The 19,140-nt window shown below is 48.6% G+C and overlaps 6 protein-coding genes across 6 annotated transcripts; 2 read left to right on the plus strand and 4 right to left on the minus strand.

The window, feature by feature from the left end:
* Positions 1–373: 373 nt before the first annotated feature.
* GIQ15_00732 (transcription factor IIIB 60 kDa subunit) lies at positions 374–3,114 on the minus strand (the record flags this gene model as incomplete). Its single annotated transcript, XM_033548149.1, has 3 exons — positions 374–2,344; positions 2,405–2,613; positions 2,679–3,114. The coding sequence occupies 3 exons, from the start codon at positions 3,112–3,114 to the stop codon at positions 374–376; spliced, it is 2,616 nt and encodes an 871-aa protein (XP_033409100.1).
* A 753-nt stretch (positions 3,115–3,867) lies between these two features.
* GIQ15_00733 (uncharacterized protein) lies at positions 3,868–4,917 on the minus strand (the record flags this gene model as incomplete). Its single annotated transcript, XM_033548150.1, has 1 exon — positions 3,868–4,917. One exon carries the CDS (start codon positions 4,915–4,917, stop codon positions 3,868–3,870), a length of 1,050 nt encoding a protein of 349 aa, XP_033409101.1.
* Positions 4,918–6,643: 1,726 nt separating this feature from the next.
* GIQ15_00734 (copper-sulfate regulated protein 1) lies at positions 6,644–10,462 on the plus strand (the record flags this gene model as incomplete). The annotated part of the gene is made up of 1 exon (XM_033548151.1): positions 6,644–10,462. The coding sequence occupies one exon, from the start codon at positions 6,644–6,646 to the stop codon at positions 10,460–10,462; it is 3,819 nt and encodes a 1,272-aa protein (XP_033409102.1).
* A 1,223-nt stretch (positions 10,463–11,685) lies between these two features.
* On the minus strand, positions 11,686–13,708 carry GIQ15_00735 (crossover junction endonuclease mus81; the record flags this gene model as incomplete). The annotated part of the gene is made up of 4 exons (XM_033548152.1): positions 11,686–12,849; positions 12,900–13,309; positions 13,379–13,548; positions 13,614–13,708. 4 exons carry the CDS (start codon positions 13,706–13,708, stop codon positions 11,686–11,688), a joined length of 1,839 nt encoding a protein of 612 aa, XP_033409103.1.
* Positions 13,709–14,240: 532 nt separating this feature from the next.
* Positions 14,241–16,388, plus strand: GIQ15_00736 (uncharacterized protein; the record flags this gene model as incomplete). Its single annotated transcript, XM_033548153.1, has 4 exons — positions 14,241–14,349; positions 14,407–14,539; positions 14,614–15,677; positions 15,754–16,388. The coding sequence occupies 4 exons, from the start codon at positions 14,241–14,243 to the stop codon at positions 16,386–16,388; spliced, it is 1,941 nt and encodes a 646-aa protein (XP_033409104.1).
* A 577-nt stretch (positions 16,389–16,965) lies between these two features.
* On the minus strand, positions 16,966–18,741 carry GIQ15_00737 (U4/U6 small nuclear ribonucleoprotein Prp3; the record flags this gene model as incomplete). The annotated part of the gene is made up of 1 exon (XM_033548154.1): positions 16,966–18,741. One exon carries the CDS (start codon positions 18,739–18,741, stop codon positions 16,966–16,968), a length of 1,776 nt encoding a protein of 591 aa, XP_033409105.1.
* Between the last annotated feature and the right edge of the window lie 399 nt (positions 18,742–19,140).

Genomic DNA, 19,140 nt, shown 5'->3' on the forward strand with positions numbered 1-19,140 from the left:
ACTAGTTCAATCGTCACTTTGGCTTTTGCCTCTGCTCAATGTTCATCCTTCACAACGAGCAAACATCAACCACAAAAAAAGAAAGTATTGATAATGAAATCAAAAATCAATCAAGATTCAAAAACTGGTTATTCGTCACCTCAAGTTAAGTTTAAAAAATCAAAACGTAGTTGGTTGGACCTGAACTTTTTTAAAATCAAATGCTCGGCTGGGTTGAGTGGATTAAGATAAAAGATGTATACAAGCCCAGCCAGAGCTTCCTAATGTACAGCAACATCCAGATGCGGCGTAAGCTGATCAACAGCTAATGTACAATAAAGTATATAACAGCTTTTCCTGTTCGCATCTTTCGTGAATCATCCAGCTGGTTGAATTAGAAATAATCATCATCGTACCCTCCGTCGCTGCCTTCATCATAATAATTCCCGGCAAAGGCTGCCTCGACACCATCATCCTCCTCCTCGTCCTCTTCCTCTTCCTCTTCATCGTCGTCTCCATCGGCATCTCCCGCTGGGCCGACAGGTAACTCGTCCTCTTCTGCATCAGGCAGGTAACCAAGAATCTCCTCGTTGGGGTCTGTAGGTTTCTCGGGCTCAGCAACCGGTGGTACAGGTTTAGCCTTCGGGGCCGCAGATATCTGTGGTGCCGTTTCTTTTCGATTTGCTGCTTCCACTGCTGCTGCAAATTGACTTGTAGGATCAATGGTGTGAACTTTGGCGGCAGGGATGACTGCGGGAGCGGCAGATTTCTTCATCGTTGATGTGACTGGAGTCCGAATGGGTTTTAGTAATCTTGACCTATTCCCCGATGCTCGTCCGCCGTATATACCTCGTTCGGAAACGATGCTAGAGCTGCGAACGCTGCGACTAACGCTGACGCTGCGACTTCTGCTCCGGCGGTCAACATCGCTCTCGCTATCCTTCCTCTTAACCGTGATTATATTTCCTCCTTCATCGTTCTGATTCTTGTCGTCATCGCCATACATCTGCTCAAATAGCTGATAATTAATCTTCTTACTAAAGCCTCTTCTTTCAAGCATGAGCCTTGTTGCTTCTGCTGGTGTTGAAGCACGTGATCCAGCCACAGGCTCGCCGTCTGCGTTCTTCCCTTCCCCTGATAAATAAGTAACATCTCCCATTCGACCTTTGCGGCGCTTTCGGGGTCGTTGGGCACCTGATTTCGATGGATCTGATCCGGCCTCGGCAAGAGCTTTTCGGAGCGCTTTGGCTTGCTGGGTGCGTAGGTAATCTTTGTTTTCGTGGACCCAGATGCGTTCTTTGATTTCTACTTCGGCAGGGGAGAGGAGGCAGTATTGTACTTCAGGATCGTCGTCGAATTCCAAGGGGCTGATTTCAATATCCGAGGATACGGGTTGTTGTGTTTGGGTTTGGGGTGGTGTTAGGGTTGTGTCGGCGCCTGCGTTGACACCATTGTCGACGTTTTCTTTGGCACTATCTAGAGTAGTATCTGGCTTGGTTGTTTCAGTAATCGCTGTTGCTGGGGCGGGTTTGCTAGTGTTGGCAATAAGGTCGGAGTTTGAAGATAAGAGGGCAGTCATTTCGTCCTCTAAAGCAGATTCCGAGGCCAGCTCGGATTCGGTAGGCTCGGGATAAGGAGTATTTCTATTACCCCTTGGCCGGGTACGTTTCCCTTTGGCGTCAGAATCAGTCTCATCGACTACGTCTGCACCATCTGGAGAATCTCTCTTCTTATCGGATGCTAGTAGGGCAGGATCAATCGGGATTTCAGGGATGGCGAAACCGTCTGCATCAACCCGCGCAGCAATTTGTCTATCTCCATGTGTTGTGGAAGCTTCTGTTTGGATTGACGCTGTGTCGTCTTCAACATCATCGCCGCCTTCGATTTCGGCAGCCTTTCGCTTTTTACCCTGTGCTGTCTTCTTATCCTTTGAATGTGAAAACGAAGGGGGGTCGTGGCAGGCTTCCAACTGCACGGAGCGAAACTCGTCAACTGTAAGGCCACCACTTTCCGTCGCCTTGAATTCGTTTAACCGTTGATGGATTGTCAACTCTGTCACCTTGACGACATATACTACCTCGCGGACTGTCCGGCGGAAGTTGTTCATCCGCGCTGCCAGTATAAGTGCAGCACCACAGATACCCGCTGGTCGTCTACCAGTGATCATCCAGTCACGATTCATTCTCTGAACGATCCGCACGGCTTCACTGGCAACCTGCATCATGGCGGGGCCGAATTCTAGTTGTTTCGAGAAACGGTAAATCAGACTCTCCGGGTCGATGGGGTTCATGATGAAATGGTTTCCTCCCAGCCTCAGCTCGTCGAGGAGTGCCTTGTATGCTCTGCCAAGCTTGAAGACATTGATCTAGAACATCATTAACCTCTGAATAATTCATTTTTTAAGGGAAGGATATTTCATGCTTACCATGAGTACGTCAGCGAAATCGATCAGCATAACGGTATTTCCATCCTGTCGTCGGCAGGCAATGTACAAAGCAACCGCAGCCACGGTCTTTGTCCGTCGCCCCTGGATGAAATTCAGCCCGACTGCAAGCTTAAAAACCTGTCCTCCAGCCTTCGAGGCACTCTCTGGGATATTCAAAGCTCGGGAAAGCTGCGCAATATATCGATTACCTGTATAAGACGTAAGCAAACCTGAACAAGTAACCCACGAGACAATGAATAAGAGACAAGCCTACCATTCTGTTCAGTAATCTCTCTGCTTTCTATCCCACCACCGCGTTGAAACCCAGGCCCGAAGCTGCGGCCGTGACTCTGATCTGCACCGACGAATGTACCCTGGACGACTGCCGCTCCAGACGAAGCCTCGCCGAACGTGACTTCAGACACGATATTAGACTCGCTGATAACGGTACCACAGCCGGCACAAACCCTCTGTCCGTCATCTTCGACTATATTCGGGTCCGGACAGCCTGGATTCGGACATTTGGAGGTTTTAGGGGGGACGGCAACATTCGTCTTCTGTTGCTGTTGCTGGGGGACGTGGATGGACTGTGGACGTCGGATGGGAGTGGGATTTGGTCTCTTCAAGCTCGCCAGACGCTCGACTGGCGGCCGTCGAATCCCTGCCTTCCCTGGAGGAGGGAGACGGGGAGTTGGCTTGACACCGACCATAGAAGCGATTTATTGAAATATTATATAGAGCTTCCTTTTTTTGTGTTCTCCTTTCTCGGACCTTTATTAGGTATGTTCGGAGCTATCTGGAAATTGAGTCAGCCTATACACAGTGCTAGCAAAAGGGAAGATCTTTGGAGCTATGAAGCGGACGAGAGCAAAGGTATCTTTTGTGTCGAGCTCACCTATACGGTCGATAATCCTCATGAACCCCCCACCAGGAGGCGAGATCTCTCAGCGGCCACGCAGAATAGACCGTAATCCGTCGCTAAGATTAATAACCAAAGGCCTGCACCTGTATCACTGTATCATCTGCTGTGATGGCGTATCCGGAGTATTAAGCGTGTCTGTATAGGTGGAAATGCGCAAGGCCGGCGGAAACTGCGCCCGCTCGTCGCCGAGCGCCCAAACTTCCTCGTTGGTGCAGCGGCTCAAGCCGTCTGGTCACGTGGTATGTTTTTTTCTTCCCTTTTGGCGGCGGAAGAAAAGGGTAAGGAGCTAAACCCGATCGGGAAGCCGCCAGTCCCGGGGTTCGATCCACGGACAAGGCAACTTTTTTTTCTTCATACGAAAACATCCATCGTGGAGCGGCTTCCTTCAAGATGTTGCAGATATAGTAATAGTGACAGACTTAAATTTAGTATGAGAATTATAGATATAGTGACAGATATAGTGACAGATATAGTGACAGTTATAATGTTATGATATGTTTTCCTCCCAGGCGGAGAATTCCTTCCTCAGATACCTTGAGTACTACCTCCAGTACTTTTGGAAATACTCCCGTTTACACTGGCATACACCACCATACAACACCTGAGGCCCTGGGTAGCGAAACGGCGCAGACCGATTCGGACACACTAATGGATCGATCTTGAGCCCCTGGTCAACAAAGAACTCTGCTACTTTGTGGCAGCCTCGCTCATGGGCCACCTCGGCAGCATTGAGCCCGCGTCGGTTTTTCTGGGAGATACTGCATTCGCGAGACTGTAAGGCGGCGACGAGCATCTCGCACATATCCAGGTTTCCACTGACAGCCGCTAGGTGCAGCGCCGTTTCACCGCTGATGAGGCTACCAAGAGTAGGATGAGCGCCCCGGGAAAGAAGTACTTCCAATACGTCTTGGAAGCCACGCTGGACTGACTTCCAAACCATGGAAAGATTCCAGTTATCCAAGATGTTGTAGTCGACTGGTAGCTCGCTGACAATTCCTAGGGCCTTCATCACCATCATTCTCGGGCCATATTCGATCAAGTGAGACATAAGACAGCTGCCGTCGTCGCTCTGGAGGTTGATGTCTGCGCCTGCCTTTACAAAAATTTCGAACAGCTCCATGAAGCGCTGCCAGTCTTTTGTAGTTCCGTGCTGAGCACCGAACAATGTGATGCTGTACATAGCATGTTGTAGCGGGGTACTGCGGCCTATAGGGTAGCATCCTTCACAGCTTGACTGGAAGTTAGGATCCAACTTCCTTTCGAGTAAACATCGAACTACGGGAATTGACCCTTCTCTCGCAAAGTGGTGGAACGGGGTCAGTCCATCCTCCTCAACCAGGAACTCGTCGATTTTGATTGACTTGAGGAGGCCGATGATGTACTTCGATTTCCAATACTTGGACTGCTCGTACAATTTATAAGGGACTGCCTGGGTACCCTCGCTGGCTTTAAATACACGTCGGTACAGCTCCTTGATTGAGAGTGGCGTGAAGCCCGAGCTGCAACGGCCAATTCGAGTAAGGCTTTCGTTGTCCAGGTACCCCAGGATCTGGTCCGCAATCTCTACCGGGAGATTCTGAATACCAGCCATACTAGCCAGACGTTGAATGGGTAAAAGGATAGATATCGATAAGAGGCGTACTTATTATATAAGGAGGAATCTAAGTATTAAGATAAATATGAGTAGATAGCCAGCAGTGTATAATATGACAAGATGGTAATGAGTTAGGATGGAGTGCTGCTGGGTAACCAACGCAATTTATAGCCAACATCTCGACGAGTTTCGTGTACATTTTGTCATGGAATAATATCGTCATAGACGTCGAAAGGTTTCTTCTCTCGGTTTCATGGATGCTATATTTGATCCAGTGTTTAGGTAGGAGCATTCCCATGGTTGGTAGCTGATTCTGAACCAGATTGCGCATATATCAGGATTATGTAATCCAGTACAGACTGGATAGACTGGATTTTCCCCAGAGAAATGCCTGATGAGGTTGTGCTTCATTCATTGCTCGGGATATAGAAGGTTGTAGAGGGGAAGGTAGAGGTATATCCTGCTTATCGGGGTGGGTATATAGGCACTGCTGACGTTTCATGTACTTCGTACTTTCAAAATCCCGAGATCAAAGGAAAACGCCGGAGGAGCCTCTGGAGCCGGGTTCAAGTGACAGCAGCAGAAGCAAAAAAGATACAAAGAGGGTGTTAGATTGCTGGGGTCGGAGGTGTCTTCGCATAGAGAAAATGCATGATTTGTCCAGTAACGAAGGGCAGACTGTTGATGCGTGGTGATGACGGTGCAGGTGGCCACCATTTCCCGATTCCCCGGAAGTATCACGACTGTGAACTGCATCGAGTATACGGAGGAAGATAATAGCCGGTCCTCGTACTGCAGATAAACCCGTGTTGGATCTTCGTCTATATATTGTCGTTCGCTCATCAAGTCAAGATGGCCGGAGGCATCACGTCACGGCGATGCCAATGGCAAGATGAAGCTATTGCCGTAGACGGCTTATTCTCGTCGAGAACAAGACCCCTAATCCTAGCGGTAGCCGTGACTACCTGCCCAGACGGTGGATTGAGTGCACCACAGACTGTATGATGTGTAGGATGTGCTCGTATCCATTTTGTCTGTTGAAGTTGAGAGTCGCCCATTTGGACTAGCGGCTGAGAAGTACCTCAGAGGTACCACTACTAGAACTAATAGGCAGAGAAGTACATAAGAGATACTTGAGCGGCCATCACATCCTCTCGCTTGGGTTCTGGTCCAGCAAATTGGTTCGTTGATATCGACAATCTTCTTGCATCTGCGAGTAGAAGAGCGACATCCTGGCTGCAGTTCACTTCGCATCTTCCTACGGCGCACTAGGGCTCCATTGGGTCCACGATGGGCGGCACTTGTGCTGATCCTGGACATCTCCCGGTCCATTCGAAGCCGCGCGATTTGTGCATCCGGCAAAAGTATCGCGTATCCAGTCGCCGCCGGAAGGCCGTATAAATTCCCATCTGAAGTCATGGCTGCCGTCAAAATGGACTTAAATACTGCGATGACCGTCGTTCCTCTGGTCGATGCCTTCTGACATCTTCTCCGCCATTCCACTTTCCTCCTCTTGACTCATTTATCTTCCATACCATCTTCTCAGCGGATGGTCAAGTTAGTTGAACAACCAGCCAACTAAATATATTTATCCTGCATAAAATTTTTTTTTTTGCAGGACTGGACGATAATTATTGTTATTTCGTTCCATTCACACCTTGGACTGGCTGCTGTTGTGTATCTCACACGGCATTGAAGAGATATCTGAGACTCCATTGACAGCATGGCAGATACCAACAAGACTACATCTTCATGCTGTCCTTCTCGCTCTCCCAAGATGCAGATTCCGCAGACCAATATGTTCCTAGAAGACTTGAAAACCACACTGCTCGTCAACAACATACATTGTGCCTCCTGCGTGGCCTACGCAAAGGAAGTCTTATATGTCCTGCCCCATATCAGAAGCGTCGAGGTCTCCATCCTTGCGCACGAAGTAACAGTTCACCACAGCCCCGAGACGACGACATCTGACCTTGTGAAGGCCCTTGCTGATGCCGCATTCGAAGTCTTTCATGCCGATACATACAACGAATCCGGAGTAAAGGTTGGCAATTTGGAATCTTCTTCGCCGCTGGGTAGTAGTTGGCTTGAATCTGGTCTCCTCAACTCTCCTCGACCTCTAAAGGTCAGAGGACGGTTGCGTGCCACTTCTCCTGAGCGGAAGTCGCTTCATATTGCAAATTGCCTGGTCTGCAGGCAAGAATTCGGGGCTGGTTCTAGTTTAGACCATAAAGGAGCCGAATCGGAACCTCGCACAGTTCAACAGAAACATGCCACGGATACAGAGACACCAAAGCGAACGCCAACTCCTCGGCTATCCAGACCAGCATCTAGATCTCGATCAGTCGCTGCGCCGGTAGCGCCGCTTCCGTTAACGAAAGCTGTGGGAATCCCCCCACCAGCTCCTAATGAAGAAGTATATGACGCCCAACTGACCATTGGTGGAATGACATGCGCTTCCTGTGCCAACGCTGTGACAGCTGAACTAAAATCATCAGATCATGTCATTTCGGCTACTGTAAGCCTACTCACAAACAGCGCAGAGGTATCATTTACTGGCCCAAAGGAAAATATCAATAAGATTGCCAGTCAAGTCAAGGATATCGGATTCGAAGCCTCCGTCGAAAAAGTTTCACTTAAAGAGGGAGCTCCCAAGGATGTCTACCTCGCGAATGTCAGCATCAAGGGTATGACTTGCAGCTCCTGCGTGGGAGCCGTTACCAGGGCTCTAGACGCTTGTCCATATGTGACCAGTACGACTATACATCTGCTGGGAAATTCAGGGAGGATTGAATTTCATGGGAAAGAGAATCTTAATGATATCATCAGCAGGATTGAAGACCTAGGATTTGAAGCTACAATCGTTGACTGCGGCCCTCTTGGAGGTGGCCCTCACACTCTTGACGAGGGTACCCAGACGAGAACTATTCAGATCAAGGTCGATGGAATGTTTTGTCCACATTGTCCGCAAAGGATAGTGGATGCCCTCAAACGACTTTCAGACGGCGCTGTGACTATTGATGATGAACTCACCTTACAGAACCCAATACTCACGGTCTCATATACCCCAAACTCCCCCTCAATGACTATACGAAATATTATCGCCACGATTGATTCCACAAACGAGGTTTTCCAGGCAAGCGTGTATCATCCGCCTACAATCGAAGATCGTTCTCGAGCCATGCAAATGCACGAACAAAGGCGACTACTTATCCGTCTTCTATTCACTTTCATCGTAGCTATCCCTGAGTTCCTCATCGGTATACTCTGGATGTCGCTAGTTCCACCGTCGAATAGCATTCGAAAGTATTTTGAGCAGCCAATGTGGATAGGTTCGGTCTCTCGTACGGAATGGGCGCTTTTCATCTTGACCACCCCCGTCATGTTTTTTGGTACAGACGTGTTCCATGCTCGTGCATTCAAAGAGATCCGCGCTCTGTGGAGGCCTGGCAGCCGCGTTCCTATTCTTAGGCGATTCTATCGTTTTGGGAGTATGAACATGCTTATTTCTGCCGGAACGATGGTAGCATATTTTGCATCCTTGGCTGTCATAATTATGAAAGCTCGCATCCCCGCCGATGAGCACGAATCAGGAGAAATAGCTACCTATTTTGATACGGTTGTGTTCCTCACTCTTTTCATCCTGGTTGGCCGTGCTCTTGAGGCATACAGTAAAGCGAAAACTGGAGATGCCGTTGCCATGCTGGGCAAGCTTCGTCCATCTGAAGCTACGCTAGTCCTCAACCATGATCCTGCCGACGAAGTGAACCCGAATAACAGCACTATTCAACGTGTGGCGGTTGACCTATTGGATATCGGGGACGTTGTCCTGGTCCCCCATGGAGGATCACCTCCAGCTGATGGCATTGTTACTGGGAGTGATTCTTATAAATTTGATGAAAGCTCCCTAACTGGAGAATCGATGCCCGTCAAGAAATCTAAAGACGACAAAGTATTCTCTGGTTCAGTCAATGTCGGGCGACCTGTGTCCATCCAGCTTACCGATCTAGGAAGCACATCCATGCTTGATCAAATAGTCGCGGTTGTACGAGAAGGTCAGGCAAAACGAGCACCTGTTGAACGAGTTGCAGATGCTATAACTGGGTATTTTGTGCCGATGATCACTTTGATTGCAATTTTGACGTTCGTTATCTGGCTCAGCTTGGGGCAATCTGGTGTTCTCCCTCCCGAATATCTAGACTCGGAACAAGGTGGTTGGCCATTCTGGAGCTTGCAGTTTGCCATTGCTGTCTTTGTTGTAGCATGTCCCTGTGGACTTGCGCTGGCCGCTCCTACCGCTCTCTTTGTCGGCGGGGGACTTGCAGCAAAACGAGGAATCCTTGTCAGAGGTGGTGGGGAGGCCTTTCAAGAAGCAAGCAGGCTGGACACCATCGTTTTCGACAAAACAGGCACCCTTACTGAAGGTGGTGCCCTTCGAGTCTCCGATCATGAGGTTCTAATCAGTGATGAGCACGACAGGCAGATTGCATGGGCTCTAGGGAAAGCGCTAGAAGAAAGCAGCACCCATCCGATTGCTAGGGCTATCGTCGAATTTTGCGCTGACCGAACAACCGCCACCGTTAAGCAGTCTTCCATTGAAGAAATCCCAGGCCATGGAATGAAGGGAGTATTCACAGTCCATATTGACGGCAGCGATGAGGGACTTGAGTACGAAGCATCGATTGGTAACCAGCGTCTAGTCGAGCGTTTGGGCAGCGAAGAACCGGATCTATTCTATTTGCCCAACATACTATCAAGATATCACTCAGCCGGTAAATCATCTGCAATTCTTTCCATTCGCAAATCAAATGAACCGACAAAGCTCGTACCAGCCATCATTTTTGCAACTTCGGACCCCCTTCGTCGCGAAGCTGCACAAGTGATCTCCCAACTTCAAGCTAGAAATGTCGATGTACACATGTGCACCGGAGACAACGCAATAACAGCCCACGCTGTAGCCTCGGTGCTTGGAATTCCCAGATCGAACGTCATGGCCAATGTTCTCCCTTCTCAGAAGGCAGAATATATCAAGAAAGTTCAGAATAACGAGTTAGGAGTCATGGCCCAAGGAACTAATTCTACCGATCAGAAAAGAAAGAGAAACATCGTCGCCTTCGTTGGCGACGGTACTAATGATTCTCCCGCCCTTGCTGCCGCTGACGTTAGTATTGCAATGGCATCCGGGTCCGACGTTGCTGTCAATGCTGCCGGATTCATACTCCTGAATTCTGACCTAAACACAATCCTTGACCTCTGCAAACTAAGTCGTCGTGTCTTTAACCGCGTGAGATGGAATTTCCTTTGGGCCGCAATATACAATGTCTCCCTCATTCCGGTTGCCGCTGGTGTCTTCTATCCGATCGTTACTGGGCATAAGATGCATGATGACGGGACCATTGTCAACACCCATTGGAGGTTGGATCCGGTATGGGCAGCGCTTGCAATGGCATTAAGCAGCGTGTCTGTTGTTTGTAGTAGTTTGGCTCTTAGGGTAGAGTTTACAGCCGGGATTAGGAGGCTTCTTGGGAAAACGAGTCACTAGATATCGGGTTTAGTAACAGGCGCTCTGCCATTTAGCTATATGATAGGCGCATGGCCATAGTCACCTATTAAGGTACAGATATATAACTCTCTATGTTTACTTTTTGCTATTTACTCTGGCTTTAATCTGCGTTGGATGGATTAACCAGCTATACTCCGTATACAGGGCACGGTTCGATCTTAACATCCACTCTGTATAGCCTGACAGGGTAAGCATAAGTAACTCAATCTATGGTTAATCTATAGTCAACCCTGGAATTATATGACTCGATCTATGGTTGAGCCATAGTCATTTATATAAGCGACCAACCTTGGTAGGTAACTTCAAGTCGATGACGCAAAGTTGCCCTTCTTCTTTTCGCGTCTGCGAAATAATACAACTACAAAGCACAACTACAGACACGATGGCTCCCTCAGAAAAGATAGTTAAGCCCACCCCCGAATCCTCGTCAAGCGAGGTATCCGGCTCCCCTGCCTTGAACCACCCCACGGGCAATTCTGGTGCGGCCTCTAAACCCCAGATAATGAGTAAGGAGGAAAGGCGCCAGGTGTTCCAACAGCATCTTAAAAAATAGATAGCATGACTCAGGAGGAGTTGGTGGAGTTTCTAAAGAAAGCTGGACATTGGGGTAAGGCATATATCTAATATTTTGTTTACTATCTAACTAACTGAATAATAGAGGGGAATTCAAGCATACTATACGACACTGACGATGATATTAAATATCAAAACGGCAAGAAAATCACCTAACCTGACCTGTTATGCTTCTGTCCCCCTTTTTTGTTCTCGCATTCTAGGCGGAGCAAATTTCTACATCCTCAGCCCATGCCTCTACAATACTCTCGCGTAAGTTTCGCTTCTCCTGATACATCGTTGGCTTCTCACCTAACAACTGAATTAGGACCATGGCTTTCCCCCCCTAGAATCCATGGAGCCAGACATTGCTTATACAACAGCATGGGGAATCCTCATGCTAGACGACATTTCTGATACTCCGCTATGCCTTAACGAACTCACAAATATCATATAGTATTTACTCCCAATATAGACCGCCTTCGCCCAAACGTGCCAACTGAACCCATGGGTATATGTGAACCCCCAAACGCCAAGTCCGAATAAATGATGCATAGCATGAAAGCATGAAAGCAATGTATCTTACTATATGGAAAGCGGGTAGAGTTCTGCAGTGGAAGCAGAAGATGCCCTTGTAATGACCCCATCCATCAGGTCGCCCACAGTTCTGCAATCTTCTTACTCAACGTCTTACCGATCTTCTTCCGTCCGACCAGTCCTCCCAATTCGGACGCGACTAAATCATTCTGAGCAGGAGAGGGTTTGCCATCAGATCCTCTCGGGCCGGCATCTTCGAAGGCCTTAACAAATTCTCGTGGCGTACCCCATCGTCGTTGAATTTCCAGGGCTTTGTCGCCTGTTACTCCGCGGGTACACATGAGCATCTTTAAGAAGATATCGCGCAACGTAAGCATGTCTGATTTCGAGGAGAGAGCGGAAAATGTGCTGTATGTAAGGGTATAGGTTGTTTCTAATGCGTTGAGTGAGGAGGAGGCATTGGTTCTATCCTGCTCCTTAGCACGGAGTTGCTCGAGGTGAGGCAAGTATGTATTCAACGACTCGATGGATGATGTTGGAGTGACCGATATAGCTTTCACCTGTCCAGTGGAGTCAGAGCCTATATACATTTCACGAAGAAAGGCGGTCATTCTGGCGAGATATCGAATTGAATCGTCAATGCTGTTGGTTTGTTTAACAAAATAGCCATTGACGACCTGTGTCGATGCAATTGCCGATGTGATAGCTGAAAAATTGCGCGTTGCATTTACACTGTTGGAATCTGTGAGAGCCATGAATTCAACCAGGTATATCACATTCTTAATTCCTGAACGGCGAAGGCGGAACTTCTGTTCGTGGAAGCGGCCATCTTTGATACTGCTAAGGAGATCGTCGAGTCGTTTTCTTTCCACGATCCAATCTAGAATCACTTCATCCCCTTGTTCGCCATATTGTGCGAGAAAGTTGGGATCCTTGCACTTGGCAACCCAATGAATATCCCCGATCTCTAGAGAACGGACTATCGGCGTGACTCCTCGTTTCATTAGCTCGTTGGATATATACTCCCGGTCTTGCCTAGAACGGATTTCGCGAACGTCAAGTACTAGTTCGATTGTGAAACTATCTCGCGGGAGGGTAAATCTTGAACTGTTGGCAACTCCTCGTGTTGCGGGCAAGGCAGGTATTGGAGTAGCCTCGTCTGCGAATGAATCAAGGCTTTCTATGCGTGATACTGGCAGTCGACAGGATTCAGCCGTCTGGGTAACCATAGACCGTGACGATGCTGGCTGCGCACTTCCTGGGCGCACGAACTTATCCTAGACAGGTTAGCTATTTACGTATCTAGTAATATGAAGTGGCTACTGACCATGGCCCCGCTGGAATCTGAGGGCGCGTGTGATTTGTCCTGCACTGTTTTCTGTATTCTTTTGGCAATTTCCCATCCTTCGTCCGTTAAAAGATACCTCCTTAGTGGCCTGCCACGCTCGCAGACAAGATCCTTCTGAACAAGAGTTTTCATCGAATTCCACGCGGTATGAAACTTGGTTGGATCAGAAGGTGCGGTAAATGACGCATCCGCGTATGGCTGCGCAACTTCGATGAGCTGAGCTTTGGTTAAGCCAACCGATGTATTCTCATCCAGGGTAGCAAGTGCTAATAAGAGCGCATATGGCCCTGAACGCAAGGCTGGGACATACGGCTTCACCTTCTTTGGGCGCTTGGCTGGCTGTCCCTCCGTCTGATGCAGGTCATCCGTAGACGGCCGTTTCTTGACTGCTGTCCCATGATTAGCCTACCTTGCTGAATTTAATTTTTTTTTTTTCTTTAACGGACACGGTATCTCACCCTGTTGCTGTGACTCGGGCATGGGGAGTCCATTGTCTTTACAGTAGTCCCTTAGCTTCACAGTCAAACGATCACATAATTTCGGTCCAAGCCCGTTGAGCTGCTGTGCTTCTGAAGGGTGATCAAACTCTAGAGGACATGCCTTCATGGAGTTATATGCCTTTTTGTACCTGCAGTTGAGCGATATTAGAGCTGAATCCTGCCATCCATCAGGGTCACGAAGCAGCATACATACACGCTTGCTCCCTTGGAATTGCGCTCCTGAGCCTCATCATACCACTCCTTAATCCAGCCCAGCAGCAACGGGTTTGCACAGGTATCGTCTGCCATCCTGCCAGGCCAGCTCCTTGCGCCGGTGACGCGTGTTTTGTTGCAAATGAGGTTGGAATGTCTTGATATCAAGCGTGTTTTCTGCAGCCTCAAAACACGAAGTGAGCGCGAAGTCACATGACCTTCCAACCAAATCGGGTATGAAGGACGACGTCGCTTAACTGACAGCTTTCAGACGCTCCAGAAAGACAACGAGAGCTCATCCCTGGACCGACCAAGGGACCTGGAACTCCCCGAGATGTCGCTTTGTTGACTCTCCCCCCTGAAGCCGTAGATGCACACGACAACGGGACGGAAAAACCTCGGCGCAAGCTGCACGAACTGTGTGTGGGGGTGGAGCAAGACAGTCCGAGTTTGCCTCTTGCTCTTCTCCTTGCGCGGAGAGAGTTCCCCAGCTATTAAACCAGGTCCTATGTGCTGAGAGGAAGCAATTGTGCAGTTTCCAGTCTACCTGGCTCTGGCGATTGATGGATTTCATGCGACGCGAGTCTCGGTGTCCCCGTCTTTCTCGACCTTTTTACTGCTGACAGGGATGAAGCGGTCCCACGAGGCGGTTAGCCTCGAGAGCCCTCCAAGGATTAACGGGGAGGGCGATTCGACTCCGTCCATCATTGCGCCAAAGATATCGAAAGCTCGCGCATGTTAGTAGTCTACGGCTAGCCTATATTTCGGATGTTGTTGCTGAATACCTTCTCTAGGCGCAGAATGCAAACGCCACAAGATCAAGTGCGAGGTGAAGCCTGGAGAGACCAGCTGCACCAAGTGCCTCAAAAGTGGTGTCAAATGTGTGGCCAATGATTTCTCGCAGAGATTTGTTGATGATGATATTAAGTGGGTTGACCTCGTCGTTTTACTGGATATTCGTGAAAAGGCCCGACTGACCTCTTTTCTTATTCTGTTTATAGCTGGAAGGCTCAAGCCACCAACAAGATGCAGCGCCTTGAGGCCGCCGTATCGTACATTCTTCGCGAAAACAAGCTTCCTTCTCTCTCAGCTTTCGACTTCGCTCCCTCACCTGGTGCCCCCTCTGACCTAAGCTCTACGCCAAACCATGCGCCTAGCGAACCCCGTGTTAGCGATGCAAATGCTAGTAAATCCTTGGATATGACAAGAGAAAACTCCCAGGAACCGATGCCGGAAGAGCCGGACCTTGTACCCGCACCTATGGGTACTTTATACGAGGTCACAAAACTTCGCAATCTGCGTAGCAATCATCTTGGGAAACCCAAGTCAACGCTGATGGAAGAGGATTTTATATCGAGGGGTTGCATCACACTTCGTGAGGCAGAGGAACTCTTTGCTTATTTCCGCCGCACCCTGAACCAGCTCCTCTGGGGTGGAATCATTCTGGTACATCCGGACCTACTTTCCGTTCGGAGGTCATCATCGCTCCTAGCTGCGGCAATATTAACGGTGTCTGCACTCCATATCCCTAACCGGACGGAGACCCTCAATAGATGCTATAATGAATTTATTTCGTTAATTGGTGCCGCCACGTTATCCAGATATCACACACTAGATGACATACGAGCACGATGCATCGGTGCATTCTGGCTTCCAGATCTCAGCTGGAAGCTTTCTGGGCAAGCAGTACGGATAGCAACCGGAATTAATTTACATCACAGCTTTTTGAAGATGACGAGGGGCCAGACCGATCAGTACGAGCGTGCAAAACTCTGGTACTTGATTTATGTCTGTGAACATCATTTTAGCATTGCATATGGAAGGCCTCCTTCTATACATGAGGATGCTGCGATTAAAAATTACGAAACGTTTTTGCAGTCTCCGTCCACCGTTCCGGGAGATGTTAGACTCATTGCCCAGGTAGCGTTGTTCGTCATTTTAACAGAAGCTTATAGGATTTATGGATCGGATACTGAGCAGGCATTGACTGAATCTGACTTCGGGCAATTACGGTCCTTTAATGCGGCTATTGAACAGTGGAGGCTTCTGTGGCAACCTCGATCTCGTGAGTTATATATATATCCTATTTCCCTCCTCCTTGTATTTTTGATACCCTAAGACTAATTATATTTACCTTATAGAGGACAACCCTTACGTTCGAACATATCCTTCGAAAGGCGCAGTATTGCATTATCACTTCGCCAAATTCCAGCTCAATTCACTGGCACTTCGTGCTATTTCGCCTAATATGCAGTTCTCTCCAGAGCGTAAAGAAGCTGCCAATGTGGCCATAGCTTCAGCAATAGCGACCCTCAACCTTGTGCTAGATGAGGTTGACCTGCGCGATGCTGTCGTGGGCGTGCCTATTTTCACTCACACTATGATTACATTCTCTGCGGTCTTCTTGCTCAAAGTCGCTGTGATATGGAACACAGGGTATCTCAATGTGGATGCTGGCCAGGTACAGCACCTTGTTGAGAAAATCATTGACCTGATTACCTGTGCAAGTGCGGGAGAAAAGCATTTAACGCGTCACATTTCGAGGGGACTGGGCAAAATGCTCGAACGATTCAAGGCATGGAATCGGTCCGCCGCAACCACATCTCCTGAGAATGGAAACATGGGTAATACCATGATTGATAGTGGAACCGAAAGTAGTACTAGCTTTACGCCATCGAATATGTTAATATCCGACATGATGGGCGCGTATGGGTTCAACCTTGATGAACATTTTCTTGACCCGTACATGCCCAGCTACGGATTTTATGCCACCTGATGGACTTGATACGCGGTGTCGATATATTGAGCTTTGAGCTTCACGGCTGTCTTAACAAATCAACTTTTAAGCTGTTTAGCTTTATATTCACAGATATACGGCGTTGATGGCGTTCCCCTGAGGCACAGGAACTATTACCCGCATACCAGCTTCTGAGCAGGGCACTACAGTCTTTCATGGCTATCAGATGATGGATGTTGATGTTCGCTCGCCGCTCCCTTCTCTTATCTATAATTTCTGATGTATATTTCTTTTTGCTTGTTTATTGGTGCATGTGTCAAATGGTGGTAACTTGTTCTTTTGACGCGAGGTTGCCTGTCTATTGGAGTACCGGCTATCGATGGACCTGACATCATGGGTTATATTTTTTTGCGGATACCTATGTTCATTCTACAACTTTGACTCTATTAACTCCATTCGTTTGGCTTTAGCAAGACGCTCAAAAATCTACCATAGGTTCCGACGATTTGGGATAATTGCTTATATCGAGAGTAGCGAAATTATAAGCAGTTTAGAAGTATTGCTCCTTTATTGACCACAGGTATACTAAGCAAGCCGATCATGCAGTCGTGCCCTTCTATATACAAGGCCACGCAGCTCCAGGTTTTATACTCTTTGCCAAAGCCCAAAAATTCTCCATCTTAGCCCTTGCCAGCTGATCTTTTGCTGCCCCATCAGTCTCACACACCCTTGCACCAACCCACTTCCTAAATGCCCTATTCTTCTCCTCTCCCTCCCAAACTAAAGTACAAGTATTGAGGCTCAGGTCTTTAAGCTCCCCCTTTTCATCCTCCGCGGCTAACCAAGAGGTCAGGGCCTCGCGATTGCCTTCCCTCACAGCATTGATACCAGAATTTTCGGTCCAGTCAATACGGTTTAGCATGAGTTTTTTATAAGCGTTGATGGAACGAGCACCTCCTTCCACAATCACAATATTGATCTTGGGATGCATGATGCAAATTCCAGTGAGGGCGTTCTGTTCTGCATTCTTGCCGATTTTAAACCGGTGTCGGCCGTTTGCTAGGCTGTCAATACGATAAACAGATACGCATACACCTTTGGAAGCGTCTAATTCCTGTTTTGAGGCTAGCTTCTCATGTCGTTGTTCTTTGGTGAGCTTTCGAGCTTCGTTGGCTTCCTGGTGTTTCTGCGCACGTTCGGCGATTTCACGGTTCACTCTAGCTTCCACGGCTGTAGGATCCTTGACTGCATCTTCACCGAGGACACGCATGAGGTTGGACTTTTTAACCTTGGGAGCAGGAACAGGTTCCAAGCCAAGACGGATTTTTGCTTGCTGCTCTTTGAGGTCCGCCATACGTCGTTGTCGACGGATCTTCGCCTGTTCTTTGGGGGTAAGGTACATAGGTTTTGGCGCGGGGATATTCTTATCTTGTGGTGGCTCAAGGAGCACCGGGTGTTGAATATATATCGTAATAACCGAATCAGGCGTGTCAACCTTCAAGTTGCTCGGGTCCTCAATAGCAGAATAATCCGTTGCATTTACTAGGCCCTCATCCCACCACTCGATAGCCGGAGGTGCCGCTACAAGATATGACTTCTCAACATCGAGGTCTTCATCTATACCTGCCTGCCGTGCTCGCGCTGCTATCCGTTTTTTCATATCCTCCAGCTGGGCCTGCCTTCTGAGAGCCGCGGCTTGCTGGATGTATTTGCCTTTTTGGTTGAAAATCAATTGGCGGGTGTGACGAGGCCGTGCGGATACAGATTTGGAACCGAAAGTAGGATCGAAATATGGGTTGCTCCTAGTTTCTTCTATCGACGGCCCAGACAGATCTAGAGGTGTCTTCCCCTGGGTTGATGGCGTAGAAGACTCCGATCGAAAGTTCGCCATGGTAGTTGCAAATTTAGGCTGCATCACCTGTTTCCCTTTGGTAGCTCGGCTGTCTTGTCCAATATCCCCCAGGAGTGCAGGATGTAAGCCAACATCCAGGCCACCCCTTGCCTTTAGCAGGCTATCATCGTTGACCGGAGGAGCATAACTCGGAGCTTGCTGGGCTACCTGCGAGACGGAAGCATTTATTTTCCCAGTAGCTGCCGCAACTCTCGCCTTCATCTGTTCGAGTCTTGAGAGTGCCGGCGAGGTGCTCGATGATTGGGGAGTTTGCGAGCCTGCCGGAGGCTTCGGGGCTATTCCTTCTCTCTGAGCGTTGAGTCTTGCGCGAACCGCTTCTGCTTTCGCTCTGGCTTCCGCAATCGCCTTTTGGATGTCGACCTTGGGGGGAGCACTGGACGGCGCAGGGGATCCATTATTCGAACGCGGCCGCTTCTGGGAAGTCTCATCTTCGAGTTGGTGTGGCCGTTTCAACGACCCGCTGCCGGACGAGCTCGCCATGGCTGTAAAGGGGAGATAACAGCTCTGTTGTAGGTGGTAAACTGATAAATGTCAAGGATGAGCGCGTTGGGCGAAAGAAAGTAAATGGCATGGCTTATGTAATTATGCAGCTCATGACCTTAGGTAAGCAGTTATTCCTTGGCGGCACTTTAGTTAAGGCCATGCCTAACCTTTAACTGACCAACGCCTACCTTTAACTAACCCGCACCTACCTTTAACTAACCCATGCCTAAGACCTTTAACTAGCCCACGCCGAAGACCTTTAACTAGCCCACGCCTAAGACCTTTAACTAAGATCTCTAACTACGGCTTTCCTAGAGTATACGTGGGAGGACTAGGTAGAATATGCCTACGAAAACTCCGTGTATCTAAGAGGTCATCGTAGGTTATACCTCAGGC

This window comes from Arthroderma uncinatum, assembly GCF_011692745.1.
Source record: "Arthroderma uncinatum strain CBS 119779 chromosome Unknown scaffold1, whole genome shotgun sequence".
NCBI lineage: Eukaryota > Fungi > Ascomycota > Eurotiomycetes > Onygenales > Arthrodermataceae > Arthroderma > Arthroderma uncinatum.